General features: G+C 30.0%; 1 protein-coding gene across 1 annotated transcript in view; it reads right to left on the bottom strand.

Moving 5' to 3' along the window:
* Positions 1-891: 891 nt before the first annotated feature.
* The window catches only part of LOC123296845 (nitric oxide synthase, salivary gland), a 240472-nt gene continuing 222327 nt past the window's right edge, over positions 892-19036 (bottom strand). Inside the window, exons 5-17 of the mRNA XM_044878519.1 lie at positions 14419-14700; positions 10639-11110; positions 8150-8244; positions 7759-8079; positions 7313-7456; positions 7073-7247; positions 6141-6534; positions 4872-5041; positions 4212-4422; positions 4068-4155; positions 3018-3285; positions 2727-2918; positions 892-1655 (exon numbers count right to left, since the gene is read on the bottom strand). Of these exons, the coding sequence (XP_044734454.1) occupies positions 1548-1655; positions 2727-2918; positions 3018-3285; positions 4068-4155; positions 4212-4422; positions 4872-5041; positions 6141-6534; positions 7073-7247; positions 7313-7456; positions 7759-8079; positions 8150-8244; positions 10639-11110; positions 14419-14700 (2920 nt within the window). The 3' untranslated portion in view covers positions 892-1547. The remainder of the gene's footprint in view (positions 1656-2726; positions 2919-3017; positions 3286-4067; positions 4156-4211; positions 4423-4871; positions 5042-6140; positions 6535-7072; positions 7248-7312; positions 7457-7758; positions 8080-8149; positions 8245-10638; positions 11111-14418; positions 14701-19036) is intronic.

Raw genomic sequence — 19036 nt, forward strand, 5'->3', positions numbered from 1 at the left:
CTCTTAAGGTATTAGAAATAAATTTAAAAAGTTTTTCATCACATTTTATAGAATAACACATTATTATTTAATAAATACATATCTGAAAGGAAAATTTTTTATGGCGATTCAGTTTCCGGAAAATTCAACTGAAAATTATAGTTGTGCCCTTCTTACTCTTACATAGCTTAATGGAATAATTTTGACAGCCAATTTGTTTTGCGTTTTTCATAAAGAAAAGCTTCTAATGCTTTAAAAAAAAAAGACCGAAAATATTATAAACTCCGAGTATTGCTGTACTTTGAGTTGGTTGGGTTGAGTCTGTCGACAGTAGATGAGTTGGTTAGGTTTTGAAGTTTTAAGTCCTGGCGTTCAAAAATGGGATACTATTACACAACATTTTTTCGGTCTATTTCTTTAAAATCATCTTTAATTTCATCTGCGCGTTTTAATACGTGTTAATAATATGCACAATCTGGAATCCGGTTCAATTCTGACCCATACTTACCTATTTTTCGAATTTCCATCAGTTTTTTAACAGGTAATTTTTATTGTGCATGATTAAATATTCTTATTGAATGGGACTAAATTTTCGATCTCATTTGAATTGGTTCTCGGTTATTGGGTAATTATGTAGTTAGGTACTAATGATTTTGGTACAATGAAATATAAACTCTGTAAATAGATTGAAGAGTAAAGACAGCCTTTTATTTAAGATATGTTAAAAATGACAAAAATATTTTATTATGATGTCAATCAATATAATATATAATTTGTGTTAGTACCATTTTAAATTTGTTTTAATAAGAATTAATGTTCTAAGCCTAGTAAAACTTCCTTTTTTTTTGGTTAAAATTGGTTAAACATTTTTCAAATACATAATATATTTTTATTTATTTTAAAACGTGATTAAAATTGCAATTGGACAAACATTTTTTTAAAGATTGAATTTTTAACAAGAATCTTAATAGCGAATTCATTTAACGTGGATATGTAAGGTAGAATTATATTTCTGCAGTCCTATAGGTAGATTTGCAGTTTTTGTTTGTGAATTCCCAATAAAAAAAACGAATATCCAAGTCTCTGGATAATTGCCAGAGAGTCAGCTACCCTTGTAAGTGTTAATATTATCAACGATTGTTCCAAATGATTTTTTTAAAATGGTTTGCCATTGGTTCTTCGCATGTAATATTAAAGAAACTGCAATAATTAGAATCTGGACACGACCTAAAATTGCCATTTTTAACTAAAGTGTTAGAGAGAGGTACATATGGCGCACCAATCACCGTGACCAGACTCTAATTGTAGAGATTCTTTGTAGGATGTTTCAAAAGCACAAACTGGTAAAGAATAATCTAATAATCAAAGAGTGATTTTAAGGCCCAAATTTTTTTTTTTCAGCTGAGCAATAAAAATTAAAATATTTGCAATTAATTGAACTCGCCATTAAGAATAAATTATTTCATACTTTTAATGAGCTTAATAGTTAAAATGATTTATTAGCATATAGTTTAAAAATTTTCATATCTAGTATTAATTTAGAATCGGATATATGATGTCGTTTAGTGTTATGGTTCTGATGCCATACGAATTCGTGCAGATTCACGTGATTTATTATGTACTTCTGCTGTACGTAGAGTAATTCCAAAAATGTCTTCATGATATCGATTTTCATCCTGGTAATGAAAAAAAAAAAATTGATTAATTTTGAGTTTTAATGAATATTAAAATCGAGCTCGTTCATAAACACCGTAGTGGGGTTTTAAGGTAATATCCACAAGATCGGTTTTTGGATTAATTAGTGTTTCAGGTGGCACACCAGTAATAGAAAAAACTAAATTAGTAGATAATGATCCAAATTTTACGTTACTGCAATATTACTCCAAGGAGTGATATAAGCGACTTCCTAGCACGAAAATGGAAAGAACGACCCAAAGTTAGTATGTTTAAAAAAAATTTCATTCAAATCGAACAAAATTTGTTCAAGATATCCCAAAAATTGATTTTTATACTCTATGACGTCATTAAAATCCAAAAAATTTGATTTTGCACTATCACACCCAAATTTTATCCTATTTTAATAAACCAAGTATGTAATCTCACTAATTTTAGGCCATAATTTTTAAATTTTTGGTAAAATTTAACGTTACTGCCATATTTTTCAAAATTTAATTACTATGGTTTCCATATGAGTCCCAAAGAGTGGAATAGGCGACTTGCTAACACAGAAAATGGGAAATTCGACCCAAAGTTAGTTTGTTTCAAAAAAAATTTCATTCGAATCGAACAAAATTTGGCCAAGATATCCAAAAAATTGATTTTTTATACACTATGACGTCATTAAAATCCAAAAAATTTGATTTTGCTCTATTATGGCCAAATTTTATCCTATTTTAATAAATAAAGTATGCAATCTCATTAATTTTGGGCCATAATCTTCAAATTTTTTGTTAAATTTAACGTTACTGTAATATTTTTCAAAATTTAACTGCCATGGTTTCTACAGTTGCCCCAAGGGGTGGTATAAGCGATTGATGTTCAAAAATATCGAATTTGATTTGTTGTGAAGAGAAATTTCAATATAAATTAAAATACTTAACAAACCCTTATCTCGTTAATGGTTAACCGGAGCAAAAAAAATATCGTCAAAGTTTCTTCTTTGAATTTTATTCTTCATTCTCTGTGCTCTTCGAATAGCTCTGCGGTCATGATCTACGAACCGTTATAACATAATTGTCTTTACTTACTCGAAGTTTAAGCATATAAGTTTCACATTCTTCATCACTCATATGTCCACATTGTTGAATAATTTTTTTCAATGTTTGATACACATGCTCTGCCATTGTACAATCTCCACAAACATAAAAATGTCCTTTTTCAACCACCAATATTTTATACACTTCCTTAGCCTCCGCCAAAGCTAAATCTTGTACATAGGTCTATAAAAAGGATTGAAATTATAAAAATATTTTATTTGAATTTATACTGATTAGTTTAGACACGAATTGTCGTATTAAAATCAAATATTATAGAGATACCTTTGGTATATTTTTTTCTCTGGACAACGCTAAGAATACGCGTTGCAATACTCCTTGTTGAATCATTTCTTCTTTTTCTTCCTTATATAAATCTAACGCACGTAGTCTGCATCCAAAGAACAGCCACATTCGTCCAACATTTGTCTTTTTCTCATTTACAATATGATGCAGTCTTTGCTGCCAGAATCCTCTAAATGGAGCAATTCCAGTACCTGGACCCACCAATATTAATGGTTTTGATAATTCAGGCATATGGAAACTTGGTGCACTAAAATGAAATATTTAATGATAATATTTTGTTTTTTTATGGAACATAAGTATATTGTGGTACAAAGAATTGTTCTGTACAAATATGCTTTTAGTTTTGCAAGAGACTCATATTTATGTATTTGCTTCTTTTCGTTTACGTAAATCTATTAAAAAATTCGAAAAATGGAGCGTCCTACTGCTAAGAATGGTGTTAAAGCTAGTTAAGCACCAACTGGCTAAAGAGTAGGATGTTTAACTGTTTACTCTCAAAATGTTTCGGCTTCAAAAATAAGTCAAAATATTAAGAAAAGTTATGAAAATCGACGGACGGTTAGTAGACAAGCCTATGCTGAAATTTTTGGGGTGAAATGACCCACCAAGAAACATGTTGAAAAAGATCCTATATGTAAAAGTAAGTTTAAGCACCATGGCGTCATTTTTGCGTGGTGCAGAACAGTACAAGTGAGATTAATGTTACACTCCTTGGTGTCTCACCCCTGCTCCAACAAATATATACGGCGTTGCTGGATATTAACCCTGCTTCCGTACAGAAATAAACACGCAGGGCTTCGAAAATTTACCGAATTTATTACTGTACTTGTGAGACACCAAGGGATGTGGCATTCATATTCTCACCTGTACTGCGCAAAACTAACGCCATGGTGCATAAACTTACTTTTACTTATAGACGCTATTTCAACATTTCACCCGAAAACTTTCAGCATGGGCTTGTGGTCTATAGGATAAGAACCAAAATTCAAAAGAGTGATTCCCTTTGCACAACCTTGTATGACAATTTACCTTCTATGGAAAATATAAACACCCTCAGTTTCTGGAACATCTTGTAAATAATTTGAACAAACACCATAATGAACGGGACCTTGTCCATCTAGAAAATAAATTTCTGTTAGTTTTAAAAATATTAAAACGATTTCAGAATATTACCTTCCGTTCGGTATGTAACTACAGCTACAGTTAAATGTATTTGACCTTTGCATATATCAGGACTAGATGATATCGAATAGAATCGTGGTTGTAATATGCTTAGTTGTGCAACTAAAAGTGCCGCATTAGGATTTACTGATGGAAATTCTTCTAATACTTCTAATAAATGTGGGAATCTCCAATGTCTCCAATCTTCATAAGCAGCAGAATCCTACAAAAATGATATATTAGAGTAGAATTACGTCTTATGAGTTGCTCATTCTTTTTTTTTGAATTAAAAGTACTTGCAATGCTCAATTAGTAGCTATTTAGGCCAAGCGTACATTGAGACGCAGCTGGGTGAAGTAATGTGACGCAATGGATAATGCAGGTTTGTGTAGAGTGGGCTCTGTAAACTCTATATAGTGTTGCTGTCTGTCACGGTGACTGCATCCAAATTCAAAGTACAAACTGAGACTTTACAGAAATAAACATGCATAAACGTGCGTTACCCACTGCATCTGCATCTACAAAAGACTTCTTTCCGTCACCTCTCAATCAACACTCGGACCTAACGTACTAAAACTCTTTCTAAAAGGATAGGTACCTTTCCAAGAAACCTTTAAAAGCTTAATAAAAGCTTAATTCTAAAAAAAGATAGTAAAAATATTTTATGCTTACAGTTGATAAGGTAGTTAATCTTTCTTGATCTTCTTTATCTGTAGCTATAGATGCAAAATATTGCAAAAGGTTTGTTGTTGGTGGTGTTGTTAAATCTAAAAATCTTGTGAATAAATCTCGTAACGAACAAGCTGGTATTCTATCATGTGGTTCCCATGTTTTCACAACACCTATAAATAAATCGATTATATTTGCAAATAAATTCTACAATTACTATGATATTATGTAATAGGTCTAACAATTTTATAATTTTTAAGATAAATTTTAGATATGAAGGAATGCCACTGATTTTGAGTTTGAACTTCGCCGAGAACACAAAACAATAATAAACCTAGACAAGTATCGAATGGGTATCCAACATAGCAAAATGAATGGTTTGTATTCACTTTGCGATGGTTTATATATGAATGTATATTTTTATGAATGCTTCTAGAGATATACATAGTGAAACTTGGTAAAGTGAGAAACTTCCATAACTGTAACTCAAACTCATGCTGAGATCCCAACACTTTGGCACTGAATTACCTCTGTAAGTTGGACGAAGCAAATCTCTATATCTGGGATTCGATCTTTCGATTTTATCGCCATAGTTTATCGCCTCTCTAGCTGAGACAGCGAGTGAATTTTATATGCAAACTGAGAACTGAGATAACATCGTTTTATTTATATTCATATTACTTATTCTTATTCTACCCGCAAATTCCCCACTTAATTAATTTTTAATGACCATCAGTTTTAGTTTTGCTTTATTATCATACGGATGTTTATTAGAAAAATGCCATTACGAAGGCTCAAATCGTTATCAGTACGTGCAAAACTGAAGTTAATATCCGTTTATGAAAGTGTGAAGACACGCGATGAAGTCTGTGTTGAATTTAGTGTGCCAAAATCTACTCTTTGTAGAATAATTCAGAATAAAGATAAAATTCAATCACAATGTTCTGAAGGACAAGGAAAACTAAAACGTGTACATTTATCAAAATATCCTGAACTTGAACAAGGTTTGCTGACATGGGTCAAGCAACTTCGTAACAAAAACATTTCGGTAATTAGACCGATGATTAAAGAAAAGGCACAAGATTTCGCGCGAAGGCTCTTATTAATAATTTTTGTAACAGTAATGTTTGGTTGGAAGGGTGTAAAAAAGGAAACGGTAAAAATCCTCCGAGAATGGGACATGAAATCGACATGAGGTTTAATAAGAAGTAAGCTGGGAAAATATGTTGCTTGATTAATTTAGTTTAAGTCTATAGTGAAATTTTTACTTACCATTTGGAGTATGACTTTCCTTAAGTACTTGTAATTCTAAAGTCGTATCAAAATCAGCAACACCTTGCAGCCTTTTCAATACACCCTCAACAATATTTGATCGATTACAAGGGAATACACCAACATGGTCGCCAGGTAAATAATGTAAATCACTCTCGAGTTGTATAAGCAAGGTTGCTCGCGAGGTAGAATGTTCTCCATGTGGATTACTTTTTTTCAACAATTTACAAACAGAAACATTACGACTGTGACAATTAGCTAATGATGTTACTAAATCAACTTTTTCAGTTTCATGGAATCGTGTATTTGATACAGTCAAAGCTTCTGAAGCTAATTCTCTTGTCGCATCTAAGAATGTATCATCATCATCCAAACAGAATGTTTCACATGCCACCTAAAATAAAAAAATTTAATTAATTAAATAAATTAAAAATCGAAAAATTATTGGCAACATTGTTTAACTCTGATTTTAATAAAAAACCATTTTCTAAAGTTATATAGTAATATCGACAAAAATAACATCGGGTCTTTTTGACGAGTGATTTCTAAGATATGGACTAAAATCATATACGAATGGACTATGACTAAATGGACTAAACTCATAATACTCCGCAGGAATTTTTTCATAGATTCCTTGAAAACTTGATACATCACAAAATCAATCAAATTTTATGTGCACAATTTAGAGTATTTAGAATTTCAAATCATAAAATTTCAGCTAAATTGACGATTAGAAGGGTATTTTTCAATAAATCTTCGGAATCCCTCTGAAAAAAAAGCTTTTTACACTCCTAACAGAATCGTATTTTATTATTTTATAAGTGACGAAATCCACTTCACGTAAGCCCGACTCACAATTTACCGATTTTTACAAGCAATTACATTTGTAGATCAATATAGAAATCATTAGCGACTAACTCAGTTTTACATACTTTAAAAGCTTCTGGTGCCCATTTTTTAAATGCTTGATCTTGACCACACATTTCATCTCCAGTAGCCATTTTCAATAAACGTTCTCCACCTAATTCGCCTAAAATATTATCTACATATTTTCCAAATGCACAAAAATTGGGATATGCACTTGATCCAAGAGCAAACACTGCAAATCTAAAATTTAACAAAAATAAAAATCAAATCAAGTAATTTTAATTTTGAATGTTTCAGAAACTTACCTAACATTACTTAGTGGTCCAAATATTTCTTCAGCAAAATTATCGCTTAGCGATCCTCGTAATGAATCCAATCTGTCTAAATGTTTTTTTGCACCCATGTCAGTTTGACTATTTGCTTTGATAAATGATTTTGAAGATGCCATACTAAAATTAAGTTGAAATATATATTAAATTGAAAGTTATGATAAAAAATGGAAAGGTTTGAAGTCCCTCCGTTTTTTTTCTTCAAATATTTAAATAAAGGATGATCCAAATTGAGTTTCCTAACTTCTATTTAAAACAAAACACACACACACACACACACATACACGAAATTTAATAATTTTTTATTATAAGTCATTTATTGTATGAACGGCCTATGTTTAGTAAAAAAGGCTAGGCTGTTAATTAAACGGCTAATTTATCCCTTCGTTTTCGTATGTGAATTTTATCGAATAAAATCTTACCTTAACTTATGATCACCATTTTCTAAATTTGATTCATTACATTTTAATGTATACAAATTTTGTGCAAAAGTTTCTCCATTTTCTGGTGGATCACCATTACCAAACGTGGATGTTACTACAAGTAATAATGCTTCGTGTTCAATGCTTGATATGTCGTAATCAGACATATTATGAACTTCAGCATTAAATGCATGACCAAATATTTCACCTAATTTCTTAGCATATGCTTCAGATTTGCCAGTTTCCGTGGCATATAAAACAGTGGCCTTAATTCTTCGTGATAGCGCTCTTCCAAATAATTTGGATGTAAATTTAACAGCTCTGAAATTTAAAGATACACATTGTATTTTTTTGAAAAATTTAATAAATTCAATATTAATTTAATGTATACCTAGCAATTTGCTTAAAGTGGAATTTTCGTTGAGTTTTTTTACACAATCCTATTTCACGCCCTTTCTTCCATACATGACACAACCACGCCTTTTCCTATAAAATAAACATTGATTTAATTTTTAAACTATAAACTTCATATAAATATAATAGCGGTTCGAGATTTATTATATACATCGTTTTCTATTATATTCGAAAAAGGTAATTGTATTTGTATTCACAGAGGAATTCGACTGGTAGAATTTTATTTAAATGTATACTTTCTATCTAACAAAATTTCAATTAAAGATTTTAAACTTTTTTTCATGTTATAGACACAAAATAAATTTTTCTACTTTGTTAGCAAAACCGTTGAATAATCTTGAATTTTTCAATTCTACATTTCATTCTTCCTACAAAACTTTTTAACAAAATATTGGCTTTTTACAGTGTATAAAAAATATTCTAAGCAACTTTTTAAATAGTTTTTTTTTCGATACCTCTGACCATCTCTGACGCTAGGCAAAATATTAAGAATAGGCTCTATTTATTTGTCAATTTGTAGTAAACTGAGTGTAAAGTTCTGATTTCGATTAAATATCTTAAAAAATGTCACCCATCACCCTGTGCATGACTGAGCAAAATTTGAAATCGATATTCCTATAAATAACGAAAATATGACGGTGTCTTTATCTTAAATGCGGCACAATATATATATATTATATATATATGTAAATATATATGTATCCATACGTTTATGTGTCTGTATGTGTTGAATAAAATTTGATATCAAGAAGGGTCTTGATATTTGAAAGGTCTAGTTTGTTAATGAGAAAAATCGACAGATAAGAATGGGGGGAGTTGGTTTGCGCTACGTACAAAATTTTGTATATTTTCAAAATAAAATTATTTTTGTATTTTTGGATGATTTAAGCAAAAAAGTACTCTTGTGATTTTCTCTTTTCTCAATATCTGAGGGAATTTGCTTAGCTAACACAGCTCCTGCGTTACGAAATATTAAGTATATATTACATTAATCTCGTTTGAGATTTTTGCTGTTTCCGCATTTGCACGGCAACAGTACTTTCATATTATCGCTATTTCTGATAACAACTCTGTATGATAATGTTTCTGCATGTTGCTAGAAAAATTCTAATTATTTTTTTAATTAGCGATTTTTACAAAAAAACTTCGTTGACAAAATATACAGTGTTAGCACATATGAAAAAAAATAGAAGTAAATATTGCTAAATATGCTATCTACGAATAACATGTGACATAGCCCGGAGTCTTTTAAACATCGAAGATAGTTTTGTATTTTTTTCTAAATTGTATACTCACCCATACCGGAAATAACATAACATAACAGATTTTATGTATGTTATGTCATCGCATATGACGCTCATTTTATATTGTTCAAAATTGTGTACATTTTAATTAGCGAGGAAATTTTATGTACTGCAGTATACAGAAAGCTTCATTACGATGCATATATTTTATTTTTTTAGAAGTGAAGAAAAGCACACAAATACAAAAATTTTAAGTATTCAATTGAATTTCGTCGATATTAAAAACGATAGAAGCGAATAATCTCATATTGTACCACAAAAAAATTTAAAAATTATTATTGTATCTTGTTAATTGATGAAGAAAAACATACAAAAATAAAATCTGTTCTTTAACCATTCTTATATCTGGAAAACCGCTTTTCTTTATAAATTTTTTATTCCACCAATTTAAGAGGATTCTTAAGAAAATTATAATGTTTCACGCCAATCAAAAATGTATACAGAACAGCCTTATATAAGAAAATTGATAGAAGCTAGACAATAAAGTCAGGAGTCCGTGCTGAAAATAGTATCTTTTGAAACATTCAGCTATACAATCAGTGGCAAATTTAAACGATGGGCAACGCAAAGCCATATTTTTTATTAGGGAGTGCCACATATTACTTATCCAACCACACAAAGAATGCACGATGAGAAAAACGTAATGAATACGAAATTGTTTGGTGAAGTTATTCGAAACGAGGTAAAAAAATTGATTATTTTTCTCTTCACATTGTTTCTTGGTATAATTTCACCAATTTTAATCAGAAATGAAGGTATATATAAATAATGTTCTAAGTATAAAACATAAAATAAAAAATATAAATTAGAAATTTAAGGGGTTATAGTTACAATTTTCAAAGAATCGATTCATAAAGATAGACGCATCAAAAACAAAAAAAAATTCTGGACTTTTTCATTTTAAATAATCCAAATCAGAGATATGGGGCTCACTGCCGGAAACGTATTTTTGGAGGACCTCCTGGAGATCGCCTATAGGAGCAGTACTATCTTGATATTGAAGAAATGTCCTATTTGTATACATTTTTTATTTTTATGTAAAATAGATGGTGTTCCCAAAAAAAAAATTTTTAAAAAATGTGCTCATAACTGGATATAACCCCTTAATGCTCTATAAGTATTCTTGATTAATAGGTTAGTAAATATTGATTTCTATATCTACCTGATATTCATAACTAGGCTTTAGATGATACATGGCCATTTCTTGATGAAATACTGGCGTGGCAGATCCAGATATTGGTGGTACAACCCATACCCAATCAGCTGGACAACCGCTACGTAAACGTAATTCATTTTCGTAATGTTTCATAAAGGATTCGGATGCGGTATGATGATCTACAATTGTTACGTTTCCTTTTTGGAAACTATGTAACACAGCAACATTACATTCAACCATTGCCTTATCTTTCCATAATGTGACCGGTGTACGAGTGTCCAAACCCATTCCTTTTGCAATTTTTTCAAGTAAATTATACCGCTGAACATCACAGAAATTACGGCATCCAATTTCTGAGCTCATGTACCAGCCATTAAATGGTGCTGCTGTGAATTCAATACCACCACAATCGAACATCATACCAGATACGGCTGGTACACAAAACCAACGTAGCTTCATCTCTTCAAAAATTTTTAAACTGTGAAAAAAAAAGTTTAATAAAATAATATTTATTATTAAGGATGTACGAGCGCCAGGGCAATTTTGGATAAAAGGCTTGATTTTTTTTATATGAAGTTGGACTAAGTACGACAATACTGTGCCAAGGAGCATGAATTTATGCATCAAAAATTTTTTTTTAGTTTTTCGATTCGATTTTTGTTAAAAAATGGTTTTTTTTGGCAGAAGAATATTTTTTGCATATTAAAAGGATGGAAAATTTCAGTAAAAAAAAAAGTAGGTATTTGATAATTTTTCTGATCTTAAGTAAATTTCTTTTCGCTCCAATAATATTATTTTCGCTCCAAAAATATTCAAAAAGGTTAAAAAAATTATTCTGTCAAGAAATTCTATTTTTCAATGTAGGTTGATAACATAAAAAAGTTGTTTAATGAATTTAATTCAATGGAAAAGAAACCCAATTTCCTTTCAATTAAATTGACAGTTTATAGAATTTAAATGTTGTGATAGTGAAAACCTAATTCCAACATTATATTCAATTTTAATAAGCAACATTAATAGTGTATTCCATTTAAAACTATTTAAATTGAAATATCGACGTGCGACGAAGACGGTCAGAAAATTTCCTTTTTTTTAAATAAGAAAGTTTTAATTGTACAGGATTGTTCCATGTCATGAAGTTTCCGCGATATTTTATCCGGAAGTGAAAGAAATCCATTTTTACGTTGCATGCGATATTTATTTTACAACACAAGATAATTTTTACTGCAAAATTCTCAACGACATACATCTGGAAAAACAATTTTTCCCCTTCAAAAAGTCATATAGCTTTTTTCATTATGAACACATCTAAAGTAAAGATATCGTAAAATTTCCTATTTTATTTTTCGAGCTGATTGCATTAGGTAATTTTCTATCGGAAACTCGAAAACATTGGTATATTATTTTTCTTCCACTCTATATTATTTTAATGATTGATTTCATTATACAGGATGATTTACTAGAACCTTCCCATGCCGAGTTTGTATTGTTAAACCTTTCGTAAGAAGTATATATCGTCTTATGACCCTCTACAACCCAAAAATATTTGGTTTCAACTATGTTTTTATTAAAATCTTATTTCTTTAATTATTGGAATAGGAAGTTACAAAGATATACTCGATGTAGGAAAATGCCGAAGTACCCGCTGTTTATTTTGATATTTAAAGAACCTATATCTAGTATACTATTAAGTAATTTATCAACAAATCAAAGTTTTCATAGGGAATTATTTTTTTTAGACAACTAATTGAATATTAAATATGGTAGGTAATCAAAAAATAATCAAATACAAGTGTTAATCGATATAAGAAGTTAATGGTTTCGTAAAATCAAATTAAATTTGCTCTCGACACACAAAAATTCAAAGAGAATTATTCAATTTTTTATACCTACATGGTATAACGAAAATATTAATTATGATAAAAATTATAATGTTGCATGATTAACGAGTTTAAAAGTTTAAGAAAGTTAATTATTATTAAATTATTATTAATTATTATAAGAAATTAATTTTAAAATAGATTTTTTACTTGCTCCAACGTTATTTATTTTATTGTAGACTTTTGTTTTAAATAAATAGAAAATCAAGAAACTGTGAAAATCATTTGTAAATTACTTGATAGAAACAAATTATTTTTGTCCCAAAAATGAAATCGAATACTTAACGTTTTACGATGTTTTAATAAAGTTAGTAGCAATATTAAAAAAAAGTAAAACGCGTATATGATACCGGATAATTCTACTTGAAATTTGTACCTTCTCGAATGTAGGTAAAATTGAAATTTGTAGAGTTTATCATGTCTAATTTTTATCTCGGAGGCTCAGTGGTCGAGCGGTCTAAGGCGTTGGATTTTGACCGTTTGGCTACTGACTGGAAGGTTGCGGGTTCGAATCCAGGCAGTAGCAGTGTGTACAATTAAAATTAATGGGTACGATAGAATCGATCACATTGTCGTCGCTTGGATAAGAACGAAGTAACCGATTCCATCTACATCATAAAATGTAATTGTATATACGGATGGAGTTAAATAAATAAATATTAACAAATAATGATGTGGGTGGCCTCTGTTATAGGCATATGTCAGAAAAACGGAGGTAAAACGCCATTATTATTATTATTTATCTCGGTGTATTGATTTTAGAATGAGACCTCAAAATTGGAAATTCGTCGGTTGCGGGGTTTTTATTTTGCTGGGAGGAATTTGTGAGTTACATATTCTATAGCATGAGTAAAATGTAAATACTGATGAATAAATTTTACTCCACTTGATCGAAGCAACAAGAAGCTATCGGTCTGGCCTTAAACCGCATATTTCCACATCTTGTTTAAAAAATCTGCAGTAGCCAATTTAGTCGTTAAAAGTTTATTTTTAAAAGCCACCAGCTTCTTAACTAAAACGTTGACTGAATTTGAAAGTTTATTAATGTACAAAAAAAACAGTATTTTAACTAACGATTACACGAAATAAGATATTCATCATAAATTTTGTGTTTTACATATCAATCAATCATATTAAAATGAAATATTTTAAATATTAAAGTTTATAATTGATTCGTTCGTTCACTTTTCTTTTCATAAAACACAAACAAGAAACAAGAGGGAATAATTTTTTTTTTTAAATAAGTCGTGAGTGAGTGTGATTCTAACGGTAAACACCATGAATTTTTTAAAAAGTTGTTTCTCTCTAAACTATTTGAAAATTTATTCCTCATAAAAAACCAACAACTTATTTTATTTATTTTCGAAATATTATTTCGAAATGAACTCGAAATTCTATATCTGATTTTGCTTGCCATTTTGAATCAAATACACGGTCAAATATTGGGCTAGACCCAATAACAAAAAGTACAATGAAAAAAAATCGAAGAGTACCAAATCTATTGAATTCTCGATAAATTGTCTCGAAAAAATTTGTTGGTTTTTATGAGAAACAATTTTCTATTTTGAGGATCTGTCACCATATACCTAAGAGTTGAATTTCATTTTTCAGTGATCTTAAAAGTTAAAGTAACCCTCAAGGTCAAAGTTTACATAACTTCTTTAGCTCTACAACTTTTGTATAAATAAGCACATTTTTATATACAAATCCAGTAATCCAAAACCTACTGTTTTTATTAAGTCCCAATTATCGAGACTTTATATTGGATATATATATCAATACTAAAACTCTGTAGGTACTCTTCTCATGACAGAAGACAATATCACTAAAGATTTTATTTTGATTTTCTGTTCGAAATCAAAAACTTTTTTATCAATAACTGAGAAAGAACTATTAGAACACTTACGTGGGATGTGTTATAGGAACTTCCATTACTATATCGGATGGTAAATCAAAATAATCAGGATCATGGCCATTTGCTTGTAATACCAATGGTAAAACATCCTGTTGTGTACCCTTTCCTTTCCAACCAAGTTTCAAGCATACATCAGTAAAATCAACATACGCTGGATCACCAATAATTGATCCATCGGGTTGTTTATATCCAGCATATGCTATTAATTGTTGATTCCATATACGATAATCATGTTTGCCATCAGTTCGTTGAGGGAAAATTGTAATAGCAGATCTGTAACAATAAATTCAATTTTAATATCAAAATGGCAGAAGTTATTTTATCTATGTTTTGTGAGGCCAACAAAAAAATATTGGTATAATTATCTTACAGTTTAAGGCAGTATTCTGGTAAAGAAGTTTGAAGAAATCGATTTTTGTGTGTATATTTTTAAAGGTTAGGCTCTTAAGAATATGCCCTTAAACTGATTTTTCAAAATTAGAATTCGGCGATGCAGCGTAATTTGTAGTAACGAAGTTCAAATTGGTCGCTCTGTATAGTATATATATAGTATATGGATCTAGGATCACCGATTAATCCAAAGTGAGTAATATTAGTATCCGTGTTACTTTGCCGAAATTACATTTTTCGAGGTGGTTGACATCATATATCAAATTCTAATCGATCGATTCCTTTGAAATTCGGTTGAAATCTTCTTCATAAATCTCTTTATCGTCTGAACCTTGGATTTAAAAAATTTCAATTTTAAGTATTTTTAAAAAATTCGAAAAGTTCAAAAAAAAAAGGAGTCAAAAGATTTTCCCACTTAAGAGTACTTTTGACCGGTTAAGAGCTTTGACTGTAACAAATAAAATTCATAACTATGAAAAGCTCTACGGTTTAAGATCCTATTTTGTTTCTGACGGCACTTTGGGAACTTCCACTCAAGGTCGTCGAAATAATATTTCAAGTTGAAATAAAAGTTTTAAAATAATTCTAGGGTTTTGTTTTATGCATTCTTTTAACAATTAAAAACTGCGAAATATATATTTTTTCGAGTATCCAGTAAGAAGTATCCAGCATTAACATTAGCAAAAACCAATCTATCTGCCTTTTTGCATAGCTTTGTTAGGAACACTAAAACCAAATAATATATAACAGGGGTACCGTAAATAGTTTCCTAACACAATACTAACTTCTATGAAAAATAACAGCGAAATTTAGATATCGACATGTATTATTGTACGAACTTTTTATAGTAAAATATGTAAATATTCTGCTGTGTTTTTTTCTTTTTCTTTTCGTTTTTCATACTTTCTTAGGTAAAAAAGCGGATATAAGAAAGTATTGAGGAAATTAAAGAAATTTTATTATATAATACGATATCGATATAAAGTAAAATAATATGTTTTGAAATTTATTGTTTTTGAAAGAATACTCTTATGTTCTATAGTTGTAAATAATGCAATAATGAGATGTGACTTTTCTAGGAATGTAGCTAGAAAAATCATCTTTCGTTTTAACTTTTTATTGCAGGTATATACTGAGTGTTTCAAGAAATGTTTATGTGACTCTTATTTTGCCTGTAGTACTTTAAATTTCCTGTAACAATTTCAAAATTCTATATAATAAATAAAAAATGTAGAAATTAGGCATTTGTCGAAAGCTTACAGATTGTTATACATTGTGGTCCAAGTACAGCTGGACTTTCCCAATTGCTACAATAATTACATTGATATTTGGACACATTAGCATTTAAAGGCTGTGTCCAACTTATTGATCATAGATGATTTTGTGAAATAAACTTTATGCTTGACGGGTCCCTATATAGCAAAAGAAGTCGCTTGACAAATAGATTTTCAACGAAATTAAAAAATAACTCCTGTAATTTTATGCAGAAAAAAATTCTCTGCTTTCAGAGGTATCTAGTTGGTTTAGCCGATGAACATTTGAAATTTTTTGAAATTCATTGATAAAGTTACATTATCTATTTTTTCTGTCAAAAGAAAATTCATGAATAAAAACTTCATTTAAGATATTATGATAGAATGACACTTAATTGTGAAAAACAAACTCAAAGTAATGGTTAAGTATTTTAAAATAAAATAACATTGAGAAACAACACATATAAGATGTTTGGATATGATGATAAAGTAAGTAAAATATAATTTCCAGATGATGGAATAATACCATATAGAATAAGAAATATTTTCTTTACTTCGTTAGTTTGATAGGGATAAAAGTGCTTAATTGCATTGTAGACGGTTGAATAAGTTTTAACAACTTCCTATTTACAATTATATTATAAAATTTATAACAAGGCTTGTTATCATAACATTTATATGTTTAACATATAAATATATTCTCTATTTTATTTTATACAAATACTTCAACAGTCTTTGAAAATTTTTCGAGAAAGCTTTAAGATTTATACAAAAATTGGTTAAACATTCAGTAATTTGAGAGGAGTAAAACTTGTTGCATTGTTTCAAATATTGACGATTCTGGATATTGATGTTTACAGACAAGTTTAGAAGAAAGTGTTTACAACTATTACGGTAACTATTTTACGTTAAGATTGGGATTGGAAGTTTTATTGCTATAGTCGCATTCCTAAGATGGTTGCATGTATTTTTTTTAAATAATTAAGACAATACTGAAAACTTTGAAATTGATAACGAAGAAAACGAGAACCATATATTTATATTGGTTGAGGTAAACGTGGTTTTTCGGATTATCGAAAATTATCGGTAGCGGGGCGTGCTTATCGCGCCCCAAACTTCAAATTCATTAGTATTTGATTATTTTTCTGTCAAAATAACTGAAGAGTCCATTACTATGAATCTTGGGGGCGCAATCTACAATTTTCCGGGTTGCGTGATTGAAATTGACCATCAACCTTGATTTTTCTTTTGTAAAAAGTTATCGAAGAGTTTATAAAGAGCACCTCTATAATTTTCAATGGTAATGTAATCTGTAAGTTTTTAGACGTAGGCCTGCGGGCTATTATGCTACATGCGTTTCAAGATCAAAACAAAATAATTAGCACAAACTATACCACTAGTTCGATTTACATATTTACATCTGGGCATATAAATATCACGAGTATGACAGAATACATGCGTTAAGCAATTCAGCTGAGTGAGGGGTATTATATACATGTGTTGACCCTCATTCTCTGCAGGCACATAACAGAAGAACTTTCGTATAGCTTAAAAGACATGGAAGCCACGATACAAGTCACTTTTGCAATTTAATGTAACATCTATAATACCTCTTACTTAGATACTGTCATACTCGTTATATGCCTAGATGTAAATCGAACTAGTGGTATACAAAATTCTCAATTAGTAATATCTTCAATAATTTTGTGTTTTTGATTGGTACTTTTATTTATTAACCATATATTTTCCCAGTTAACTTTTGATCGAAGTGATTTATAGACGAACTTTTTTTATTTATTGTACCTTTTTATTTATTTATTTATTTTATATTTAATAAGAATTATCAACAAGTGTTCAAACAATTTATTTATATTCTTTTATTCTTGTTTATTTATTTTTTTCTTTTTTCTGGATATTATTTAATAACATTTTACAAAAAAAATAATGATTTCTGTTTGCCATTTTGACACATTTTATTATTGGTAGAAATCAAATTACCGATAGTCCTTTTTCTCTGCCTGTACGTCATTATTTTTATCATAGAAATGAATTATGTATACATACCTACGCATTATTTTTAAAAAATTTATTCTTTTTTTTGTTACCCAAAATAATCCTATTAGGGTTTGAATTTTTGTTACACAAAATTTGTATTTAGAATATTTTTGAATAATTTTAGTTAGTTTTTAGTTCTTTGCACAATGTAAAAGAATTGTTGCAACAGTGAAAGAATCCATTTTAGACAAATATCTAGCACAAAAATGGATCAGGACTCTGATGTCTTTGCCACTCGCATAATGTGCTAGCGAATCCTTTCAAAGGCATTTCTAGGCAACTCCATAATTGTTATTCAAGTTTACTCGAGATATAGGTTAGGTTAGGTTAGAGTGGCTGTCCTGGGGTGGGACACACTTAGACTATAGGGTCCGTTGCGATACCGAAAGATTTTTGGCCCCTTCTCGGTCCCTACTCAATGAATCATTTGGGGCTTTTCATGAACAGTAGGAGTGCTTTGACGTCGGCGGAATTTAGGTGGGAAAGGTCGTCAAAGAGAGGCTGGCTCAAGTTGGTCCATCTCCTTATGGCAAGAGCTGGCAAAGACAGAGCAGATGAGACATTGTCTGCTCCCCTTCCCCACTGTGACAGCTCCTGCAGTAGTCGTGATATAAGGATAAAAACTCGAAATATAACGATACAAACTTTTTTTTTATCTGAGCGCCGTTTACTTTTTCTTAATGGTCTGCCTCGCTCTAAAAAATGCAAAAATACAGACGCATTTAATCAGTTTTGGTTCTGTTTTGCGTCTACTGCGACAATATAAACAATGTAAAAATTCAATTCACGAAGAAAATCGTGATTGAGAATGGTCGTAAATTTTTTCGTTTCCTTACATTTCAAGTTCCGAACTAATACTAATGAGTATTTAATATGCTTTCTGTATAAATTTCGAGTCGATTCTTTGTACG

Source organism: Chrysoperla carnea, chromosome 3, assembly GCF_905475395.1.
Source record: "Chrysoperla carnea chromosome 3, inChrCarn1.1, whole genome shotgun sequence".
Lineage (NCBI taxonomy): Eukaryota > Metazoa > Arthropoda > Insecta > Neuroptera > Chrysopidae > Chrysoperla > Chrysoperla carnea.